Raw genomic sequence first — 22,125 nt, forward strand, 5'->3', positions numbered from 1 at the left:
GCGATGTCCGAGCCTCTGCATCACTTTGGGATAGAAAAGTTGCCTTTTCGAGCGGGATTGTCACCAGCTGCCGATTCCACGATGATACGAACTCCCAAAGAACAGAAGTCAGATGATGATTGATTTGCTGCATATATAGCCTCACTACCACCCGTCGTCATCTGGAAAACAAATATACCTCGCCCACCACACTGAAACCGACTGGCATCATGTTGTACATCACGTTCGTCGCAGTAACTGTTGTCTTATGTCCTGTGGCGTATTTCGGCTTCTGCTTCATCGTATACTTATACGATGCAAAAGCCCTTCGTCGATTCCAAAACTTATCGTTCCTTTCTGGCCTGAGTGATATACAATGGGTATGGGAGTCGATTCGCGGTCGGCGATATAAGACTCTTCATATGGCTCATCAAAATGCGACAATTGTTCGTGTTGCTCCGAACGTTCTTTCCTTTAATCACCCAAAAGCTGCTACCGCCATTTACGGACACGGCACCCCAACCACCAAATCGCCTTTCTACGACGCTGGTCATGGTCATTTCAAGAATGTAGCCGACACGCGAGACAAAGAAGAACATTCCCGGAAGCGACGACTTCTTGCCACCGGTTATGCTCTTACCACACTCCTTCGGTGGGAAGACAAAGTCGCGAGCCGTATCAATGCTCTCTTGAACCAGTACGATAAGTTCTGTCTCCGGCTAGATGTCGCGAGAAGGGCAGATGCTATTCCAGTGGATCATCGACGGTGGATGGACATTTTCACCATTGATGCGATACACGATATTGGCCTCAGTGCGAACCTCCGCCTAATAGAGAAAGGCGATGATTTAATCGAGGTCCAAAACTCGCGCGGCCAGTCCTACCAGTGTCAATTCCGCAAGTCGCTGTGGGGGTGAGTTGCTCGTCCCTTTAAGTTTCTTTTCCCCTAGGGCGACCCATTTACTAACATGTGTGCTAGGAACTTGCGGATTCATGCCTCATTTGCCTGGGCTCCGCGGTGGTACGGCTTGCTTAAAAGACTCACATGGTGGGATTCGCGATGGCAAGACAACGTGGCCTTCAATGATATCGTCGCCACTGCATGCAAGCACCGGATACAGCGCCATTTAGCAGGAGAGAAACTAGATGACTTTTTCTCCTTTCTTCTTGGAGACAAGAATGGCGTACCGAACATGCTGATGCTAGGGGAAATGACAGTGGAGTGTTCTGTTATGCTGAATGCTGGGAGTGAGACCACCGGCATAGCTCTTAGCAACCTCCTTTACTTACTCATTGTCAACCCAAATGCTCTCGAGCGACTGCGGCGAGAAGTAGACGAGGCACTGGACGGAATCGAAGATACGAAAGTCGCGCCCTTCGCCAGAATTCGTTACCTGCCGTATCTGAAAGCGTGCATTGACGAGGGGTTACGACTTCTGCCACCCAGCGCCACCACAACTCCACGATACACGCCACCGTCGGGTCAGGACATCATGGGCTACTGGATTCCGGGTAATACTGAGGTGCTTTGTCCTACCTACAGCCTCCAAAGAAATCCAGAGATATTTTCGAATCCCGATGTCTTTGAACCAGAGCGGTGGTTGAGTGACAACGCTAAAGATCTGCACACATCGTTTCTCCCCTTCAGTGCAGGGCCAAGGGCTTGCATTGGCAGAAACATCACGTACATGGAGCAACAAATGTTGATTGCATCTCTGGTGCATCGCTATACGTTTGAGTTGATTGCTCCTGATTTCAAGCCAGCGTATGAAGAGGCCGTTACGTGCTCGCCGGGTCCTATACCGATCTATCTTTTTAGACGAGATGAAACTTAGAAACTCTTACGTAGATGGCGAATCAATACATTGAATCCAAATTGTTCTGGCATCTCATGATTTTCATCGTATAGCGTGATCTTTGGGGTGTTGATATTATGAGTTTGGATATATAGAGCCTTTTGTGACAACCACCTTTTTGTTAGAAATTCTAAATACTACCTATATTGATTTAAATAATATGCCCAGACAGAATGTCAAGATACCGAAAAATTCCCAGAAAAGTAGTTGTTCCTCGTATATAAAATGGTAACATCCAGTGCTTTCACCACTAAACGACAAAAAGGCATCAACCAAATACAATCCGAAAATAAAAACGAAGTCAAAAACAAGACAATCAAAGACCCCAAAGGTGAAGCCATAACTCGGTAGCCGTCCACACCGCGCATCTCTCATGAAACCAACTAAGCCCCCTCCTATATCTATAAACCGCAGTCTGATTCTCTCACGAAGAGAGTAATTCCATAGTTCACCCAAGCAATGAGCAGACTGTGAAATTGTCAAGCCAAAAGAATATCCAGACCCGCCCTCGACGTATCCTCTTTCCAATATCCTCGCATATAACAGGATCACGGATTCGGATTCTGCGGCTTATTCATCTCGCTATCCATGCGTCCACAGCTCGTATTACCACGACCATCACCGTATTTCGCATACGCCCGAGCGACCCTCGGATCGACATAAGAATTCGAAGTAGACGAGCTGCGACTCAGTGAGCCCGGGGATGACGGGGCTGGGGATCCCGAGGATCCCGGTGTTTCTGCAGATGCAGCCGCCGTTGCTCGGGCTGCGGCAACTGCGGCTGCAGCTGCGGGATGGCAGAGCGGGCAGGGGGAGACGTTCAAGCCACAACCGTTGCAGCTGCGGCAGATTGTTTCTCTGGGAATTGTGTTAGGGTTGGGATGGAGATGTAAAGGGTGTTTTGTATATACCTCGGGGCATTCCCTGCACAACCTTTGCATGTGACTACCTTCCGTCCTCCAACACATGATCTGTGATCCGGATCGAGGTTGTACATGAAGTGGGTGGAAGTGGCCATTGTAATGGATGTAGAGATAGAAGGGAATATTGGAAGGTAAAGAGTGTAGATGCGGATAGTGAAGTATAGTCAAGATCCACCTGATATAAATTGCAGATGGCTTTGTGGTATTCTTCCCGTTGGTGCTTTCTTTCTCTCTCAATGGAAAGCCTGTCAATAAAGAATAGCCAGTAATTGTGAGCCCTGAAAGTGTTGTTGGGAAAGGAAGACAGTAGTTATAGGCTAAGTCCAAAGCCAGAAATGACCGAGAAACAACGGATATCTTATACAAGAAGAAATTAATCAGTGCCACCAACGAACTTCCCGAGAGTTTCCAAGTGTCACATATTCGATATGCACGACGGAGCGTGGAATCGATGACAGGAATCAGGATTGAGTCCACCAGAATGATCAGCAGGCCAAAGCGAGAGACGGTGATAGGACAATTCGCCAGGTACATGATGTACGTGGATATTCCATTTACACGCATGGGGCCATTCCACTCAAATCCTCCAGTTATTCTTGAATAAAAAGCAAAAAAATATGATCCAACATGAGAGGGGAACGACACAGAAACCGTTCTGGACTTAGTTGAGTTGTCAAACCCCGCTGCCTACGTGCTTCTGTCGAGCTAAGGTAGCCAGCTGCGGAAATACAGGGTTCATGAAACAGGACCTGGTGGGGGATTGGCGTTTCTCAGTCCACACGACCGGGCCTACGTCGTTCATACGTTTTGCAAAGGGTTCATTCGATGGTCATTCTGTGGGAGGGTTTTTAGCAGAAAACATGTAGTGAAACCAAGATATCGCCAAATTGGCAACTCAACCCTTGATCTATCGTCGGGCAGACCGTCGTTCATGCGCGGAAAAGATGTCCTGGCTCCTAGGAGCATGACTGCCACCTCGTGATACAAATCTTGACCGCTCAAACTATATAATTATCCTCCCGAGTTGGAAGGTTGATATGGCCACGAGTATGGGATGTGAAATGCCAACCACGGATAGTTGCATTGGGCCATGCGATCTTTGGGATGATGTATAGATGATAGGGGCCATGGATAGATTGTCGATGATTTCTTCCCGTGGACCTTTTGGTCAGCTCTCGTATTCCCCTTGTGGGATGAGCTTTCTATCCCAACAAATCAAGTAAAGTACGGAATACCATGCATGGAAGTTGGATCAGACGGTCAGCAGCCCATATACCGGATTCGGAATAGGATTCAAGGACTTCTATGGAGTACGTTCTTAAGACGTAGCTGTCGTAAGCAGCAAAAGGGAAAAGGCACGGTGACAATCTCGTGCAAGGATCAACCCGATGCAATGATCTTCATAATCCATATCCCATTGAGAAGCCATGGTTGTAAGCACAATCTCCGATAACTGTAGGGCCGACACAAACAAATCCGGAAAAAGGAAAGAAAAAAAGAAAAATAACTGAAGCTGTAAAATGAGGTGAAAAGAGAGTCCTGTGAGAGGTGTGAGCCACCAATAAGGAACAAGAAGAAGAACTCGAAATTGGAGTCACAGCCAATCGAAGTTCACAGACAGCCCTAAGCCGGAAGCGTGGATGTGACACTTAGCCTCAAGCAGGTAACCGTAGAGGGGCTGCAAGGACAGGGGCACCGAAAAAGCCCAGAAACCCCCTTTAACATTTCCAGTCAACATTGCAAGGATTCCTTGCAGCCGTTTGACTTCACGTCGTCATTCTGAACGGACCTAAAGCGCTTCTGCAGATTGGTCACATGCAGAGTGAGTCCTGTGGAAATGACACACATCCATGAAAACCTCGAATCCACTCATCTCGGAGTTTTGTATGCAGTCTGCCACCGGCTAAAAGCTCAATGTAACCTAAAAATGAGCTCAGATAGAACCAACGGGTATGCGCGTCATTAGGCGAGCCGCGAGATACCAAAAATTTCAGCCTCTGGGTGATCGTACTGTATGGAAGAGAGCCGGAAAAAAGCCCAGCTTCAAACCTCCATGGGCTTGTTCAACCGGTTCGCTGTTGGGGAGGACACCTGCAGCCAGCCACTTCCAATCACACGCTAGCCCAGGATTCGAAGTCCAAATTTGAAGTCGGGCTGGAGTCAAGGTGCATGGGCGGCAAGTTGCATCAACGGAGAAGTTTCCATCGATGTCTCAAAGGAGCTATCTGAGACTTCCGGAGGTTGGTTGTCCTGGAACCAGAATGGTTACAAATCAGCTTTCGGCAATTAGTGTCACGATTAAAGCCCGAGGATGCCGGGGGCGAGGAAAGGAAATAAAAAGAAATTATGAAAGTCGCACGTAAAGGGAAAAAGAGCGACTTGGTTGAAGTCAGCTAATATGAACCTGTAGGATACCTGCAGCCCAGTTCGCATTGTTGCTGCAAGAGGTGAGTCTCGGTCACCTTTTCTTCCATGGCGTACGGAAATCATGCCAGGCAAATGCTGACCTTCGAAAGTGAAATGATATCACGGTGCATTTCCAAATGAGGCCACCCAAGACTACCCGAAACTGGTACCTGGCAGGCACTGAAATGCTATAGCCTAAAGACCAGGTGGCTCATAGGTTTACAGATTACACGATGCGCAGTCATGAAATAAAGGATTGTCATTCTCCATTACGATCTGCATAGCTATCACATGGGAAAGAATAAGGTGCTACGTGGCATTCCATCTTAAAGAGTCGTGTGTGTAGCCACGGTAAAAGGGGAAAATAAAGAAATAGGGCAGAAACAAATTATCCAGCCAATGAACGCCTTCGTGGCTGCCACGGCCACAACGCAGTGATCGGGTGAGGATCTTGCGTGCTTGCTCATGGAGCCACGGCATAAAAACAGCAAAGGGGGAGAGGGGGGAAACAAATAAGCACCATGATCCATCCTTCCACGTAAAGCCAGGACGCCTGGGTAATTCCGAAAACATCAAATCGTTGGAATCACGCCGAAACTCATGTGTCGGCGTTAAATCATAAGATATCAAAGGGCAGAGAGCAGAGAGCAAAAGAAACCGAAATAAGGGATGCCGATCACTGGAAGTATTCATTGGGCAAGGATGCTAGCACAGCAATAGTTCCCAGGCCACCCAGCAGAGCGCTGATGACAGCCGTGGTGGCGTGGCTTGCCAAGGACTTTGAGGTTGAGTGGTTAGACTTGATTCGCTTTGCCGGACGCTCATTCTCAGCAAATGCAGAGACATTCTCAGCAAGTGCGGAGCTGATCGCATCCTTGGCTTCAGAGGAAATTGTGTTGAGGTCGAGATCCGACTGGCTGGTTGGCTCTACAGGCAATCGCTGAGCATCTTGAGAAATACTGGCTTCAAGAGCCGATGATTCCATCTCTGTTGCAGTACGCTTCAAATGTGGTTTTCTAAATGTTGCCAGGCAGGCATCTTCCGCGGGATAGCCGGTCGAGAATGGTCCATCGTGATAGGGATGTTTGAATTCATGGGACAAGGACGGTACCCCAACAAAGCTCTCGATCTTCCGTTGCATTGGTGGGTATTTGTTCTGACATGAACTTGGCAGCTCACCGGAAACAGTGTGTGTCGGGAACCGAGCACCTGGGTTTGTCATACCAGGAGCAGCTTGTCCCATCAATGGTTTGCTCTCGATACGTGCGGGGTTCAGTGACTGGCCCTCAAACGGCTTTGCAGATACATGCTCGGGCACTTCGACAGCATCAGTGTTGTTGGCACGTTCAAGTTTCTTCACAAGCTCCGGACCAAGCAAGGAACGGATATCAGGATTTTGTGGAATATGGTGTTCAAGGCACCCATTGTCAGAGCAATCAGAGTCGTTTTCGGATTCATCACAGATCTCGCCATCTTCTTCAAAGTCCTCGGCATAATCTTCCTCAAAGTCTTCTTCCTCGAGGTCGTCCGACATTTCACAGCCGTCTCCGTGAATCGAGTCGCTGTCGTACATGAGACATGGATATCTGGGGTAGCTCTCCGAGGAATCACTAAGAGCATCCGACTTAGTTGTGTATTCCTCGTATTCTTGAGCTTCTTCGTCTGAATCAACCGACTGGTCATCAGAGAGCCAGTTTTCATCGAAATTCGGATCCCAGTAAGGAGCCACATCGCACCATCGATCTCCGATCATTCGGGGCTCCCAGGCCCTCACGATCCAGCACTTGTGACAGTCTTCAACCTCGGTCTCAGTCTCCAGCTCGCGCTTCAGGTCTTCGCTGAGAAGCTCCAGTGGCTTTTCAACGATCCACCACCGATTGCTCACCCGCTCGCCGCCTTCATCTTCGTTGATGACCCAATATCTTCGCTTATCGACTGACCAGTACCGAAGAAGGTTGCCGGGCATACGATGGAACGATGTGTCTGAGTCCTCGGAGTCAGGCTCCCAGTAGACTTCTGTCCCAACGCAAGGTCGGAAGCTAGGGGTATCATCTACCCAGTACGAATCTTGGGAAATAGAACAACGGCGCGCCGCGTGAATGATGTGCCTGTCGTGGTCAACGTCCGGTATGTTGTTGGATTCACCCCAAGCCATGTCTGCCAGGCGCATGAACATAGGTCGCATCATGGTCCAATCGCTGTAACGAATTTCAGGTACTTGCTGGTAACAGATTGCAGGGAGGCTATCTTCATGTGCTTGTTGTTCAGATGCAATTTCAGCAGAGGCCGACTCAGCGAGATATATCTTGGCATCTGAGACCAGTTTGGCGGGAGATGGGTTGGTGTCGGAGACCGGTTTGGTATCAGACAGTTGGCCAAGAAGACCCGGGACCAGTGGGGTAGGGTCGGGCACAATCTTGGAGATAGGCTCCTTGGTAGCAAACACAGTTCCCCAAAAGGAGTTGCACCCGTCCTTTGAATGTTCGTCGCTCTGGACACTCTGGACACTCGAGGCAGGAGAAACTAGAGATGTATTCATAGGCTGCAGAACAGTAGTTTCCCAAGATCGAGCAACGGACTCCTTAGAAGAGTCATCACTGGGTAGGTCGGTGTCCTCCATATCGCTATCGTCTTCGGGGACAGAGAAACTGTTGGTTGACGGACTTGGATCCGGTTTGATAGAAATACTATCGTCTGGAATGACCACATGCTGGGGTTTGAGCCACTCAACCTTGCAGCTGACTTCGATGGGCTCAAAAACTTCTGTACTCGATTAGTTCCAGTGCTATTAGACTTAGATTGCTAACTTGCCTTGGCCACGGTCAACATCGACACCGAATCGGATGATGTCTCCGTTGCGCAGCGGGGTATTCACGTCTGTCACCAGCTTTCCACCATTCAGGAAAGTCCCGTGTGTTGAGCCACAGTCGGTGATGAAAACCATCTACAAGGGAGGTCAGCGGGGTGATCTGGTCAGAATTGGGGGCTCAACACAACATTTTGGTTTGGTAGTATCTTAAGCAAAGCATGGTCACGAGACATGACCTGAGACTCAAACCAAGCGTTCTCTGCTGTAGGATTGCGGTTTCGATTTTCACGCTTTGAGGCACGCCCGATAGGCACGGTCTTATCATTGTCGGTGATGGTAAGGGTACGCAGAGGGTAGAGGTCTTCGAAGAGGGGGACAAGCGTCACGGTGGCTGTGAATTAGACATGTCAGTTGCAAGTAAGGTGGCAATTAGGGCATCCAAGTACTTACCGCTTGGGTCCGACATGGTGAAAGATAGATGAACGATGGTAGGATTTGAAAGGCAGGAATAGGATGCTGTTTGTTTCTAGATAATGGTTAGACTGAGAGATAGAATTCCATATATGATAAGAGCGACCATGACAGCAAGGTAGAGTGAGTCACAGAGTATCGGAAGATGAAGGGGGGTGCAGAAGGTTAAGGGAGTTGGAGACAAAGGCAGCTTACCCGGGTGGTTCCAGGCTGCAACACGATCACATGGACCAGTTGAGACAGCCAGGAGATATCAGGTGTATTGCAGAAAAGTAGATTGCAAGTAGAGCGACTAGGAGCAGCGAATATAAAGAGTTGTTCAAAGCACAGAAGGTGAGGAAGGATAAGGGAAGGAAGAGGGGTAGGTTCGTGAATCAGGTAGTAGTTAGGTTCACCGCTGACAACGCGGACAACGCGGGCCTTGAGGAGTAGCGACTCCCTTTGGAATGGGACTCAACTTGGTTCTCAGTTACTGGTAAGTCTATTCAAATTCGAAGAAAGTCAGGATTCAACACGAAACTAAGAAGTAAGGTATCCGGAAGCTCAGGAACAATGAGGTATGTATGAGAAGTGATAGTATAAGATAAGCGAATGACGCCGTTGGACTTATTTCGATGCCTCGGCTCGACAACACTTCCCTATTGGACACAGACTGGCTAACTAAAGAAAGTATATCTCAACCTACGTACTGAGACTTTTCGCTATTTAGTTACTTCCTTTTTCGTTGAGACACAGAAGAACAACAGAGTCCGGAGATGCCGATAAGGGGTGGGGTCAGCTGATGTGGAGACACACGTCATGGTCATCCGCACACTAGGGGGAACTATGTATACGATGCAAACCATGTAAGGAGGATTTCAGAGTCAGTGAGAGCTTTTGAAGTGTATTGTAGGTCTGATGTTAATGAGCACTATCATTTTCCTCTATGGTACACAAATTACTACATGGTCAGACCCCAATGCACTTCCCCGGGCTCGGTCTGCCGTCCATCGGCCTATCTCATCCCGAGTCTTATCTCAGACAGACCAAGTATCAAAACAAAAAGAAACGAAAGAAGGCGGACGGGGAATATGTCAACCGATAGTAAATACATGCGGGGAGAATAGTGAACCGGGGATCCAAAGAAAAAGGCTTAGACAGGAATACCCAAACCGGGGCAAAGAAAGACGCGAAGAAACGAAGAGTGAGGAGGGTCCGCTGACTTGCTTACATTCCAGGAGCACCACCGTTCACGGCACCCATGGAGTTCAGGCGGGCAGCGAGCTGGGGGTACTTCTCCTGAACCTCCAACTGGGTGCGGGTGGCCTCAGCGTAGGAGATGGCGTTGATGATCTCGGCCTCGGTGCGAGCCAGCTCAGCAGCGCGCTCGAAGTACTTGAGAGCCTGGGAGACCTTACCCTGCTGGAGGAGAAGCTGGGCCATGGTTCCGACAGCAATGTCGCACTCGGGATCAATGATGAGAGCCTTCTGGCAGAGGTTCTCGGCCTCCTGGAAGTCGTGCTTCCACTGGAACAAAGCAAGAGCCTTGTTGATCAGGGGCAGGACGTTGATACCCATGGGCTTGCTCTGCGTCTCCATCTCAACAGCCTTGTCAAACTTCTCAATGGCCTCGGAGTAGTTCTGCTGGTCAAGCAGAAGCTCGCCGTAGTAGTTGTATACATCAGGGACTTCCTCGAAGTTCTTTACTGTGCGGCGGAAAGTGGCCATCGCCGAGGCGACGGAGCCCATCTTGTATTGTGTGACACCGAGCTGGATGTGAGAGTAAATGAACGAACGGTCGAGGTCGATCGACTTCTGGTAGTCCTTGGCGGCTTCGGCGAGCTCGGTCAGGATGAAGTGTAGCTGGGCACGGTGGTAGTAGATATCGGGGTCGTCCTTGTTGTGAGTAATGGCAAGCTCAAAGTCATCGGCCGCAGCGTCCTTGTTACCAAGCTCCAGGTGCAAGCTGGCGCGCTTGATGTAGCTCTGGACCAAGGAAGGTGACAGCTCGACACTCTTGTCCAGGTCGGCCAAAGCGCCGGTGGCGTTACCGCCGAGGTAGGTGAAGGTGGCGCGCATGTTCAGAGCCAATCCTTCAAATTCGTCGAGCTCGCCGAGCTCAAGTGCCTTCTCGAAAGCGGCGGCAGCCTCTTCGTAGCCATCGGCAGTCTTCTTGCCCATAGCGACAAGACCCTTGCGCAGCTGGCCCTTACCGGACTCCTCGCTCAACTCAATCGACTCATCCAATCCCTCGGGCAAGGGCTGGGGACGGAAGCTCTGGAGGTAGTTGGAGACAAAAGTAGCACTAGGCAACTTCTTAGTGCGCGCCTCCAGAATGGCCTGGCTCTTCTTCTCGGCAACCTTCTTCAGCAAGCGTTCAAGCGAGTTGCGGCTCACGTCGTTGGAGAAGGCATCAATGATACAGCTGGCTGTGAAGTCGAGGAGAGCCTCACTGTACTTTTCAAGGTGCTCATACGCAATGGCTCTTCGGTTGAGGGCCTTAATGTATTCGCTGTCCATGGCGAGAGCGGCGCTGGTGTCCTCGACGACCTTCTCCCAGTTGGACTGGACATTGTAGCATGCGGCGCGGTTGGAGTAGAAGACGGGGTCGGGCTTGCAGATAATAGCCTTGCCGTACAATTCAATCGCGCTGGGGTAATCCTTGATTCCGTAGGCCTTGTTACCGGCAGCCTTGAGCTTGGCCGCATACGCGTTCCGGGTCTTGACTTGTCAGAGAAAGTGTGGGAAAGAATATGGCTTAACATACCTCTTCAGACAGCTCTCCAATAGTGGCCTCATCGACTTCGGGAAGCTCCTCGACAGGCTCCTCTGCCTTTTTGACAGACTCTGGAATCTGGTCAGTCATACGACCACCGTGTTTGAACAAGAACACCTACCATCCTGCACGGATGCAGCCTTTTGCTCCTCCGCCTTTTTCTTTTCCTTTCGTCGCTGATTTTTGCTCTTCTTGGGTGCTGAGGGAGTGGGTTTGCGGGGATCGTTCAGGTAATAGACAACACCCGCTCCGGTCACGACAACGGCAACACCGGCAATGGTGTAAACAACGGCCTTGTTCTCTGAGACCCAGCTGGTGATGCGATCCCAGACTGATGCCGATGATGACTCAGTCAGCTTTGATGTATCGAGCACCACATTTTGGGCGGGCGTAGGTAGCGGCAGTTCGTTCGACATGATGTGCAAAGCAAAGGGACCGACGCGACTAGTTCTAAATGTGGGCAGATGTCAGTACTCAATCCAATGTTTGGCGCAATTAGACTGAGATGGAAGACAAAGGGGTCACTTACCAGACCTCGACAGTAGGAGTTAGAGATGGGGAAGTTCGGGAATGATGAAGCTCAGAGGAAAAGTCAAGGGTTCCGCTGACCGGGTCGGCCAATCACGCGCACTGCGCCGGTAACACTCCACAAAACATATCCGGATTAAACAGAGTCGGCTCATCAGGTTTCTTATCTCTTATACTCTTCCCTTTTTGTCCTTCGAATTGCATCCGAAGTAACATCTGTGAATTCATTTCCTATTTGGCAACACTGACCTGGCGACCACAGTAACGACGTTACGCCATTGACTGTCGCAAAAATGACCGAGAACTCCTCAAGCCCAGAATCATTCGAGATCTTTTCTTCCCTTCGCTTTGACCCAAGCCTTCCAGACGCAGCCTGTCGCCATGCATCGAGCTATCCCGATCCTCAAAAATCCCCCTACTACCTCCTCGCCTATCACCAAGACCGGCTCACAGCCGCAGCGGCTCATTTCCAATGGGACGAGGCTCTAAACTGGCTGCAGCAAGACCTGCAAGACTTCGAGGCGTTTCTCGACGCGTCAATTTCGGACCTAAGCAAGGCGTGGAGACTCCGAATTGTAGTGAACAGTAAGGGGAAGGCGAGAGTTGAGACGAACCCAACAGCGAGCATTGATCTAATGAGTTTGTTCATTCCCTCTCTACATACCCACCCAAGCGAACCAATATGGCACGTCCATGTCGATACGCAATCAACAACTCCTTCAGGTTTCACCACACATAAAACCACCGCGCGGGATGACTACACGTCTGCGCGCCAGAGGGCGGGAATTAATTCCCCGACAGACCTTGCCGAAGTACTGGTTGTGAACCCGGATGGCGAGGTTATGGAAGGCAGCATCACTACGCCGTACTTCTTGCGGGACCATATGTGGATCACGCCTCCGCTCAGCAGTGGGGGCAATGCAGGTACAACACGGAGGTATGCGTTATCTCAGGGTTTCTGTTTAGAACACACCATTTCCCGAGATGAGCTTGTGGATGGAGAGGAGTGTTGGTTGAGCAACGGCGTAAGGGGGTTCATCCGAGGGGTCATAGTCAAATAAGAATTTCCCATACTTAGTATATCTTCGATAGGTATACTCCGTATATGTGGACGAGTCGATACTTGAATGGTATTGATAAATTGATCAAAAGGCTATGAAATCATCCGTATTTTTGAACATGATTGCTCCAGAAAATGCTCCATCACAGGTCTATTTCTTAGCCTTCTCAATCACCACTGGGTTGGGATTCCCCTTCCACTCCAAGGGACGAGGACGCATGTACTCGGCCATAATCTCGTCCGTAACCTGTGCTCTGCGCTCCTGGAACCCTTGAACATACTTCTGAAGCTCAGCGATACACTTCTGCTTGATCTCGCCGGTCATCATCTTGCCACCCTCGTAATCGGCACGGATGCGCTCCAGCTCCTCGTCGTCCTCGAGGAAGAATGTCAAGTACTGGAATGGGATATCGTTTTTGGTGTTGCCGCCCAGCTCGCGCTGCAACTCCGCGGTGTCCTGACCACCTGAGAAAGCGTGCTTGTTGATCTTGTTCTTGATCTTGTTAGGCGTGTCGCTCATGAAAATGGCGGAACTGTCGACACTGGCGGACATCTTAGATCCAGGTCCCTGAAGGGCGGGAAGGAAGATAGAGTGAATGAGAGAGGGCTTCTTGTACTTCATCTTCTCTGCGTGTTCGCGACATTGGCGGAAGTAGGGGTCCTGGTCAATGGCGCATGGAATCAAACAAGGAATCGATGCCACCTTCTTCGTCTCGGTGCCGAAGATGTGGGGGAAACTGGTAGAGAAGGCGGCGGCGGACTGGGTGGCACAGAAGTGGAACTCGCCAATGTTGTTGCTGTCGTTAAACCCAAATGTGCCCTTGACCTGGTTGATTGTAATTCTCTTGGCCATGCGGCACATGTTCTCGTAGAAAGCACCACCAATAAATTCGAAATCACTGAAGATAAAGGTCTTTTTCATATCGAATCCAACAGCAATGATATCCTTGGCGTTTGCTTTTGTGTATCTCTTGGAGTCCTCAATCTCGATCTTCTGGGAGTGCATAAACTTCTCGTCGTCGGTCATCATGATAACGAGGGGAACATCGAAGACGTCCTGGAGCCATCTACATTTGGATTAGTTCTAGTAATGTCCCGGTGATCGAGACTAAACATACTTGGTGAACTCGAACGGCACAGTGTGTCCGACGTGCATGCTATCACTACTCGGCCCACGGCCAGTGTAGAGGAAGAATGGCTCGCCATTCTCATGCTTATCCAAAATCTTCGACAGATCACGGTGACTGAACACAATACTCCGGCGCATGAAACGGTGTGGCCGGTGGCCAGTCACTTTCTCGAAGCGCTCCAATAGAGCTGCATTGATGGGTGTGGCTCCAAACTCCCTCGTGAGCTTCTCGTAATCGACCGGCAACAGCTTGCCGGATTCATCGACCCCACCGGAGACATCGAAGGGCGTAACGATCTGGCCAACGGCCTTGGTCTCTGGGGTTTTCTCGTCGATGCTCAAGGAGTTGAGCGCCGGAGGCTGGATTGCTTCGTTGGCCATAGTTACTTCTTCGTCTGGTACAAATTGTCAGTTCCAGGTGTTCAATTGTATCAGTCAAAGGCCGGTTCTCACTTTATTTTCGGTTGAGAGAATCGTGAATTTCTTCTGCCCCTCTCCAATATCGCGGGATGAGTCAGGATTCCCGCTATCAGTGGGCACTCTGATTGGTCGATTTGATACATTATCAGGTGACCAGTCCTAGCCCCGCGAAAGCCTTTCTTTGTGATTGTTATTGTGTTTGTTATTGCTGTCTTGATAAATTGATTTTGAGTTGATAAAAGTGTGAGACTCTCTATTACATTAGGTCGGCATCTCTGTTGTCTTTGCATTGCATTCAAAGTTTATATCTGGAAACAGAGTGCATCAAGACCGATCCGGCGGAAGTATATACTAAGACACTCACTCCTCCAAGGCCACTAGTACTTCTTTTTATAAACTGCAGAAAAAATAGATTAAACCAAATTTAACTCATCCCTATGTCCATAGTATAGACGCTTCTCAGGCCCCCCACGATAGTAACGAGTTGAAGAAATTCGGCTTCTACCTACTAATGTAGGAAAGGTGGCCATAGGACGTAAAGGTCGCATTATCCTATCCAAAAAGCCAGCGAAGGAGTTCTCAACAGCATTAGCAATAAAGGCTAAATTATACGAGGCAGGTTCTCATAAACGCCTGCCTGTACCAGGTAACCTTAACTCAAGTACTATAGGGATTTAGACTAACTACTCAAACTCCCAGAGAATAGTTAGTCACATTTTATCGTGGACCTTCTAACTTAGTATTAAGACACACCAGATTCCCAAGACAATTAATGAACAGCCCGAAGACATCTTGATGACGTCCATCTTCCAGCGCCGATCATATGTCTTAAGATCAACATTCCTTCCCACAAGTTAGTAAGAGACACATTCCACAGAGAAACACCGGCCATCACTTGACGAACATCGGAATGCAGTTTTTACTTTGGAACAGCACAGGATCCAGACTTGGCAGCCCCCTGCCTATCATGCACCGATCTAGAATCCCTGCCCAAAGCTATTGTAGTCTATATGCTTTCATGACATGTATCTCGCGTATAATGTATGTGTTGGCTACAACAGCGAATATATAGCTCGTCTTTTTCTCGCATGCAGTGCGGACATTGTATTTATGGCTGTTTCGATAGACGCGGAAGACGAGCCTGGATGTATAATATGTAGTGCAGTTTCGTATTGAAGCTGAGGCTTCTACTATTCCTCTAGCTATGGCTGGTATCGATGGCATGTGTCAATTCTATATTCAAAGAAACAATCATAAATAATGTCGGAGATACGTATGGCTGGTTCCTTAAACACAACCACTCGATCATATTTGTCTATATACTCGGAATCGTCTTCTGCTTTAGGAAATCAACTATCATCAAATGAAGCGGATGCCACCCAAATCCCCCACCTACACTTCTACCTATGCCCAAGATGGGGCAAATGTTGGATCCACATGCGCTAGCGTGGCTAGGCACTTTATGAGATCCCACTGTTGTGGGATCTATCTCAGAACGGTATCCATCTTCGAAAAAAAAAAACCGACGGTCTAGAGCCAACGTCATTCAAGGATCACGATGATTTCTCTCCCGTGAAATGAGACACTCTACTAGGACACCCCGGCTTCCCGCATACCGTCAGCCCAACAGTCTCAGTCAAAGTGATAGAGATGCGCTGTACTCTACTCCGTACTCAGTATACCAGCCCACTTTCCTAGCTCCCAATAAGCACCTACTCCATCCCACCAACCACTACCCACCTTGCCCCGTGGATGCGCGGGGTTACCACCCCTCGACCCGAGACTCCATGCAGCAAGCCGCCGCTAAGAACGCCTTATTCGACGGGCCTGCAAGCCACTACTCCGTATATCCGACCCCCTTACGCCGGACTATCGAGTATATCTCCAAATGCGTAAACCGACGGACCACACCCCGTATGATTGGTGACATCCGTCGGTTAATAGCCTAGGATAACGAAGTAGACTTTGGCGGGTGTGTCACTCATGTTTGAGATTCTGCCGGTAAGCTTGTGTTTTCGGTCTGCTGCAGATGTTGGTGGCTTTTTTGATAATCGCACGTTATTGATGGTTTTGGTTGAGGGAGAAGGACTGGGATTTGATATCGGCTTTTTGGAACTGTGGGAACTCCGAAGGGGTCCGGTTGACACGTAGCTTTTGTCGTGTTCTGTGGGAAGGGATCCCCGCTTGCTTTGTTGGCTGTATATATTTTGTGATATTTTGCTCAGTCTCGGCGTTCTTTGTTTTATGCTGGGGTTGGTTTCACTGCGTCGGATTATTCCCGTGGTGGGGGTGAAGTGCCGAGGCTATGGTCTTATAAATTGTTTTTGGACTGGACTTGGATTTTAATTTTGACTATGGGCTCCTCGATACTCTGTTGTAGGTTTCAAACTCCTCTTGTAGTACAGAGTACAGCAGGAAGGTGCAAGAGTATGCAGGGGCAAAGGGCACCACTGCCGAAACTTACTGCAACCTCGATTTACGTTCTAGTAGGAATGGTAGAAATACTTACTATTATCTATATATTATTCGCCACTGCGATTTTCAGGGACTCTCAGTGGGTGAGGTGAAGAAGATCAGCTCTAGATTTGCACCTGGGCAAAATACGCGATAGTATGAAACCAAAGCCAGCCCAGTATGCAGCTAGCTCAATCGGGACTAATGTGTAGGTTGCCTTTGCTTTTGTACCTTTATTATTAGCTCATATTTGACTCTAACGGGTCATCGTATCGTTTAGATGTTACTTTGTCTAGGGGATGATGGTCCAACACGAAGATAAGACAAATACCTCATTTGAATATAAGATTTAACCTTTCTAAATAAAGGTCTGCAATTATACAGCTTTTAACCAAATGCGCCACTGCTCAAGAGATAGCTGGATGGTTGGAGGCTTGGACGGGAATGCAAGACATGCTCACACCGCAGGCCATCATGAGATTGTATCAAGCACCTAGAACAAGTTCAAGGGAGATTCAGCCTATTGCGCCAGCCAGTCAGCGTCAACGGTTTCCTCCCTACACGCGTAATGATAGGTGTCGGGTGATGCGGCGGAGCAAGGCAACACGGATGGTGGTTGGCTGGATAGAATCTCCTATCCAGCTCAGGGATAGATTAGCTTCAGCAGAGGAAGTAGACGGATGACATGACTGGGTAAATCACTGTTTAGTTGGGAGTTAGTCGGGACGTCACTGTGTTGAGTTAGGAGCGTGCGAATCAGAAATGACCAACTTGACGCATGACACCCCGGTCAATCACCGACTGGACGGGGATCTTGATCTTTTTTGTTTGTTTTGGGCGTCCATTCCCGCTATATCTAAACTTGATTATCTCCATTTGTGATATGAAGAAGTGAATTTTTTGTCTTTTTTGAAGTCTAGCCCTTGGGAAGAGCTGGGTCACCGGGCGGCTGCGCGTGGAGAGCGATGTACTCGGTACCTTGTGAGATATTGGTTTCACAGGTGCCTGGCCTGAAGCTTTTAAGAAGGACGATTCCTAGTTCCTGTCTCCTTTCTCTCTCACTCGTCTTGAAGAGATTGAACATATTAGGGCAAAGGAGTTCCCTGCAGTCCCACTATTAAAAGCGGCACCTTCGTCATCCCGTCCCCCCAATCTTCCAAGAAGAAAAAGAAAAGTCTGGATGTGAGGGCATCGGAGTCCTCGGACTCGTCTAAGTACGCGATTTCTATTTTTTTGGTCTCGTTTCATTGGGTTTCCCAGTTTGTGCCTCCTTTTCTGTATTTTGTCGTCATTGGCAATTTCTTTTGTTCTATTCTTGACTCTTTGGTGGAGTTTCCCCCCGCAAGTGCTTCATGCACACTAACCGGGAAAAAACAATTAGATGCAACATTCTCCCTCGGATTCCCCTTTTACGTTTTCCTTCTCTTCTTCTTCTTCTTCTTCTTCCATCTACCTCTCGTCTCGTAATAGTTCATTTACACCAAGTAAGTGGCTCAATTCCAGGCTTTTGTCTTTTTCCTAGCCTATACCTCGGGTTCGATATTTCTTCTATGACTCGTAAAACATATTCTGTCGGCTATCGCGATACGCCTTGCATTCTTCGCTCAACACATGTGGCATTCTCATACTAACCCAAATCTCCAGGCCTATCATCGGCCTCGTATCGACGCTCCGCATTCCAACCAAGAGATCATCTTGAAAGTCTGATCACGAAACACGGCTACCCCACACCTGTGTCACTCTCCTCTCTGCGAGATCTGACGGCCACTTCGTCTACTTATACTCCCCCTTCGCCTCGGCCCAGTTACCCGGATCCCAGTCCGATCGACACTTTTGACTCATTTACTTTATCATCCACACGACCCATTCCTATCCCAAGACGCCCCGGTCCATTATACGAGGATCTTCCAGTGACACCACTCACGGGTCGATTCGATCACGAATCTTATTTTGACGATTGGGAACGTGCGTCTCAGTCCGCCAAGTCCCGACAAATACTTCCAATCCGGCCTGTCCGTCGGTATCCATCGCGGCCGCTGCCATCCTCAGCAATAATGCGTGCTGATAACTCACCTTACTACTCCCCTGCTGCCTCACCTATCATGTCCCCACGGCGCTCAAACTCTCCGCAGCCAACTCGCTGTCGTGCCCAGAACCCTTCCAAAGTGAAGCAAACCCAGAACTTCCACCTCGGCAGCCTGCCCCGGTTCCATCCTGCCGTATATCAGTCGAGCAGCACTTCTCACAACGCTACAGCGCAGCCTCCATCTCCTCACCAGTCTCGGCAGTCCACCTACCGCACTGCAGCCGGGTCACGCGACATGATGTGGCAGTACCGTGAATACATCGAGGGCGTCCACCAAGGTCCTTCGGCGCCCCGTTTGGATCCTCTGGTTAGTCCGGGTCCCGTCACGCCCCTGGCGCTAGAGGCGGGTGATTATCTCGCCCATGGCTCCATGAACAACACATCCGAGCGGATCCCGCGAGATGTCCCGAAGAACTCCGGCCCTCCGGCTGAGCTGGTGGAGAAGCTCATTGCCTATGAGGAGATGGCCCGACAGATGGCGCGAAAGTCCGCCAAGGGCCGATAGTAGACTGTCCCACCCTGGCTCTGCATCAAAATGTTTTTGTTTATTATCCATTAGAGAAATGGGAACCCCCCGAGGTTCTTCCTGCCTGTTCATTTTATATCTGTTTTATTGGTATTCGGGAACAAATGAGCTCACTCCAGGCTGATACAGTGTGCATGGGTCTTTTGGTTTTCATCTCTTTTTTCATCTCCTTTTTGTTATCTCGTCATTCTTACCCCTCATGGTCAAACTTCCTCGGCGTCGGCCGACTACTGTGTTTGATCTTGCATCACGGCATCATGTATCTAAATTATACCCCGCTCTAGTCCAGTCTCGGACCTTGGCACATCCAAGTTTCAACCTTCAATATCAAACATATTATTCATCCTCCTTTGTTTGACCACACCACCGTGGCAGCTACCAACCTGGCGCCGTAACGTGTCCTTCCAAAATTAATTGTTACGGTCGTAAGCCAAGTCCCCTGAGGCGTAGTGGACATGCTAGTTTGACACTTGGAGGTGTCTGTTAGATCATATCCGCTTCACTTGCAGCCCGCCAGGGCAGCCGTGTAGCCCATCTGGAGTGCCTTTCTAATCTCCAGTAATCTCTAGTAATCTAGACAATGAATTTTTATCATGCCTTTTTTTTTGATCTTGTACGACTTTCACCCGGCTTCCCACCAAGTCGCTTCGAGATCAGCAGTCCCGATAACCCAAATCTTACAGGGATGATATGCAGACCTTCAAAGCTAATCCCCAGATTTACTACTCCCATTAGGGCTAGCTCAAACTGTAGCTCGAAATCTCCAATTCACGCCTAAGGCATCACCCGCGATTCGGAGGAACACTCACTCTCCCCGAGAGGAGTCTGCGGGGCCCAAGCGATTATCATACCGACTCCCCTCGTTAATATTTTCCTCAATTACCTCATTGCAGTTCATATATATACCCCAGCTTCCCCAGACAAGACGCGCCGGCTTGCAAAAACCCTCCTTGGCAGCTCAGCAACCCCAAACCACTCTATCCTTATCAGCATCGTCATCACATTTCCAAGGTTCGCTTTTACCGCCCACGCGTTGCGCACGAGCACCCCACGAGTCCAGCAGGCGTCATTTCCGTGACGCATTGGATCGCCAGATCCAGGATCGGAGATTGGGGAAATTGGGATCGAGATTCGATTCTTGGACGATGTCATCGACGCCGGCGCCTTTACCTGTTTCGGAGATGACGAGCCAACAGAAGGAGAACGCGCTTGCTCAGTCTGGGACATCGAAGTCGAATTACAAGGGCTTTGTGGCGGGTGTTTTTTCGGGAATTGCGAAGCTTAGTGGTAGGTTCAAGTGTTCTGTGGTTTGAGTTGGGGTTGAAGCTAATTTTTGTTTTTTTAGTTGGCCATCCGTATGCAGAACTGAACTAACCCCTTCGCCTTGGGTCAATTGTTAACGAAATCGCACAGATTCGATACCGTCAAGGTTCGCCTGCAAACTAGCAAAGATGTGCAGTTCAAGGGACCGTTGGATTGCACGTTGCAGACTTTGCGAAAGGAAGGGTTACAAGGGTTTTACAAGGGAGCTACGCCGCCGCTGGTCGGATGGATGATGATGGACTCTATGTGGGTGTTCCGCGGTATCAAGAGGAATAATAGGAATAATGCTGACTGTCTGCAGCATGCTGGGCTCCTTGACTCTGTATCGCCGATTACTACTCGAGAATGTCTTCTCGAAACCTCACCTCCGCTCTTACCTCCCCTTCTCGCGCTACCAGCCAGACCTCGCAACTCTCCCTAGCTTCGGACATGGCATTGCAGGTATCATGGCCGGTACAACGGTCAGCTTCATCGCAGCCCCCGTCGAGCACATCAAGGCACGTCTGCAAGTGCAATACGCCGCCGACAAATCGCAGCGCATGTACAGCGGGCCGATCGACTGCCTGCGCAAGATGGTGAGTGCCAATGACTACATTACATATACACCCACCGACTAACATGGACAGGTTCGCACGCACGGCATCCGCGGCCTCTACCGCGGCCTCTGGGCGACAATCTTCTTCCGCTCGTTTTTCTTCTTCTGGTGGGGCTCCTATGACGTCCTGACTCGCTACTTCAAAGAGAACACCAAGTTGTCCGCCCCTGCGGTCAATTTCTGGGCCGGTGGTATCTCCGCTCAATGCTTCTGGCTCACTTCTTACCCGTCCGATGTCGTGAAGCAGCGAATCATGACCGATCCCATGGGTGGTGCGCTGAATGACGGCAAGCGACAGTTCCGCGGCTGGAAGGACGCTGCGATCGCCGTATGGCGCGAGCGTGGGTGGAGAGGGTACTGGCGGGGCTTCGTGCCATGCTTCCTTAGGGCGTTCCCGGCGAATGCTATGGCTCTGGTTGCGTTCGAAGCCGTGATGCGGACCTTGCCCTAACTCCTTCACGGTCTACGGAGAACACGAACCCAAAATGATTACATATAGAACTTTCATGGCTAGATAATAAATTAGATGAACATACCCGTTGTTTATGCATGATTTGTCTCCGATGAAGTTAATCTCGGCTTGGGGTAGTCCGCGATCAGGAATGTGTGCTCTGTAGCGATGAGCCGCATTCGGCGATGAGACTCTTCGGGGCCCTCCTTGAAGCATCCCGAGATAGCACGGAGATACTCCAGGGTCTAAGCGAATCCCAATTCGTAATTGGGCCATGCAGCTGGGATTGTGAGCTCGGCCGCCGAAGGGTCCTCGATAGTGAGGTGACATGGGTTGTCTTGGTGCTGTCTCGTT

General features: G+C 49.6%; 8 protein-coding genes across 8 annotated transcripts; 5 read left to right on the forward strand and 3 right to left on the reverse strand.

Moving 5' to 3' along the window:
- Nucleotides 1-209: 209 nt before the first annotated feature.
- LCP9604111_392 (cytochrome P450) lies at nt 210-1,814 on the forward strand (the record flags this gene model as incomplete). Its single annotated transcript, XM_039068707.1, has 2 exons — nt 210-892; nt 959-1,814. The coding sequence occupies 2 exons, from the start codon at nt 210-212 to the stop codon at nt 1,812-1,814; spliced, it is 1,539 nt and encodes a 512-aa protein (XP_038932940.1).
- A 569-nt stretch (nt 1,815-2,383) lies between these two features.
- Nucleotides 2,384-2,853, reverse strand: LCP9604111_393 (uncharacterized protein; the record flags this gene model as incomplete). Its single annotated transcript, XM_039068708.1, has 2 exons — nt 2,384-2,693; nt 2,747-2,853. 2 exons carry the CDS (start codon nt 2,851-2,853, stop codon nt 2,384-2,386), a joined length of 417 nt encoding a protein of 138 aa, XP_038932941.1.
- A 2,987-nt stretch (nt 2,854-5,840) lies between these two features.
- On the reverse strand, nt 5,841-11,615 carry tom70 (putative mitochondrial outer membrane translocase receptor (TOM70); the record flags this gene model as incomplete). Its single annotated transcript, XM_039068709.1, has 8 exons — nt 5,841-7,927; nt 7,976-8,108; nt 8,162-8,364; nt 8,424-8,499; nt 8,640-8,736; nt 9,718-11,144; nt 11,191-11,270; nt 11,321-11,615. The coding sequence occupies 8 exons, from the start codon at nt 11,613-11,615 to the stop codon at nt 5,841-5,843; spliced, it is 4,398 nt and encodes a 1,465-aa protein (XP_038932942.1).
- Nucleotides 11,616-12,020: 405 nt separating this feature from the next.
- LCP9604111_395 (aminotransferase class IV) lies at nt 12,021-12,788 on the forward strand (the record flags this gene model as incomplete). The annotated part of the gene is made up of 1 exon (XM_039068710.1): nt 12,021-12,788. One exon carries the CDS (start codon nt 12,021-12,023, stop codon nt 12,786-12,788), a length of 768 nt encoding a protein of 255 aa, XP_038932943.1.
- A 150-nt stretch (nt 12,789-12,938) lies between these two features.
- LCP9604111_396 (tryptophan--tRNA ligase WRS1) lies at nt 12,939-14,297 on the reverse strand (the record flags this gene model as incomplete). Its single annotated transcript, XM_039068711.1, has 2 exons — nt 12,939-13,854; nt 13,906-14,297. 2 exons carry the CDS (start codon nt 14,295-14,297, stop codon nt 12,939-12,941), a joined length of 1,308 nt encoding a protein of 435 aa, XP_038932944.1.
- A 2,651-nt stretch (nt 14,298-16,948) lies between these two features.
- LCP9604111_397 (uncharacterized protein) lies at nt 16,949-18,497 on the forward strand (the record flags this gene model as incomplete). Its single annotated transcript, XM_039068712.1, has 4 exons — nt 16,949-16,998; nt 17,966-18,004; nt 18,172-18,274; nt 18,435-18,497. 4 exons carry the CDS (start codon nt 16,949-16,951, stop codon nt 18,495-18,497), a joined length of 255 nt encoding a protein of 84 aa, XP_038932945.1.
- Nucleotides 18,498-18,844: 347 nt separating this feature from the next.
- LCP9604111_398 (uncharacterized protein) lies at nt 18,845-19,381 on the forward strand (the record flags this gene model as incomplete). Its single annotated transcript, XM_039068713.1, has 1 exon — nt 18,845-19,381. One exon carries the CDS (start codon nt 18,845-18,847, stop codon nt 19,379-19,381), a length of 537 nt encoding a protein of 178 aa, XP_038932946.1.
- Nucleotides 19,382-20,547: 1,166 nt separating this feature from the next.
- LCP9604111_399 (uncharacterized protein) lies at nt 20,548-21,771 on the forward strand (the record flags this gene model as incomplete). Its single annotated transcript, XM_039068714.1, has 5 exons — nt 20,548-20,689; nt 20,748-20,757; nt 20,816-20,971; nt 21,027-21,300; nt 21,352-21,771. 5 exons carry the CDS (start codon nt 20,548-20,550, stop codon nt 21,769-21,771), a joined length of 1,002 nt encoding a protein of 333 aa, XP_038932947.1.
- Nucleotides 21,772-22,125: the final 354 nt, after the last annotated feature.

The sequence above is a fragment of the Penicillium roqueforti genome (assembly GCF_015533775.1).
Source record: "Penicillium roqueforti strain LCP96 04111 chromosome Unknown scaffold_01, whole genome shotgun sequence".
Lineage (NCBI taxonomy): Eukaryota > Fungi > Ascomycota > Eurotiomycetes > Eurotiales > Aspergillaceae > Penicillium > Penicillium roqueforti.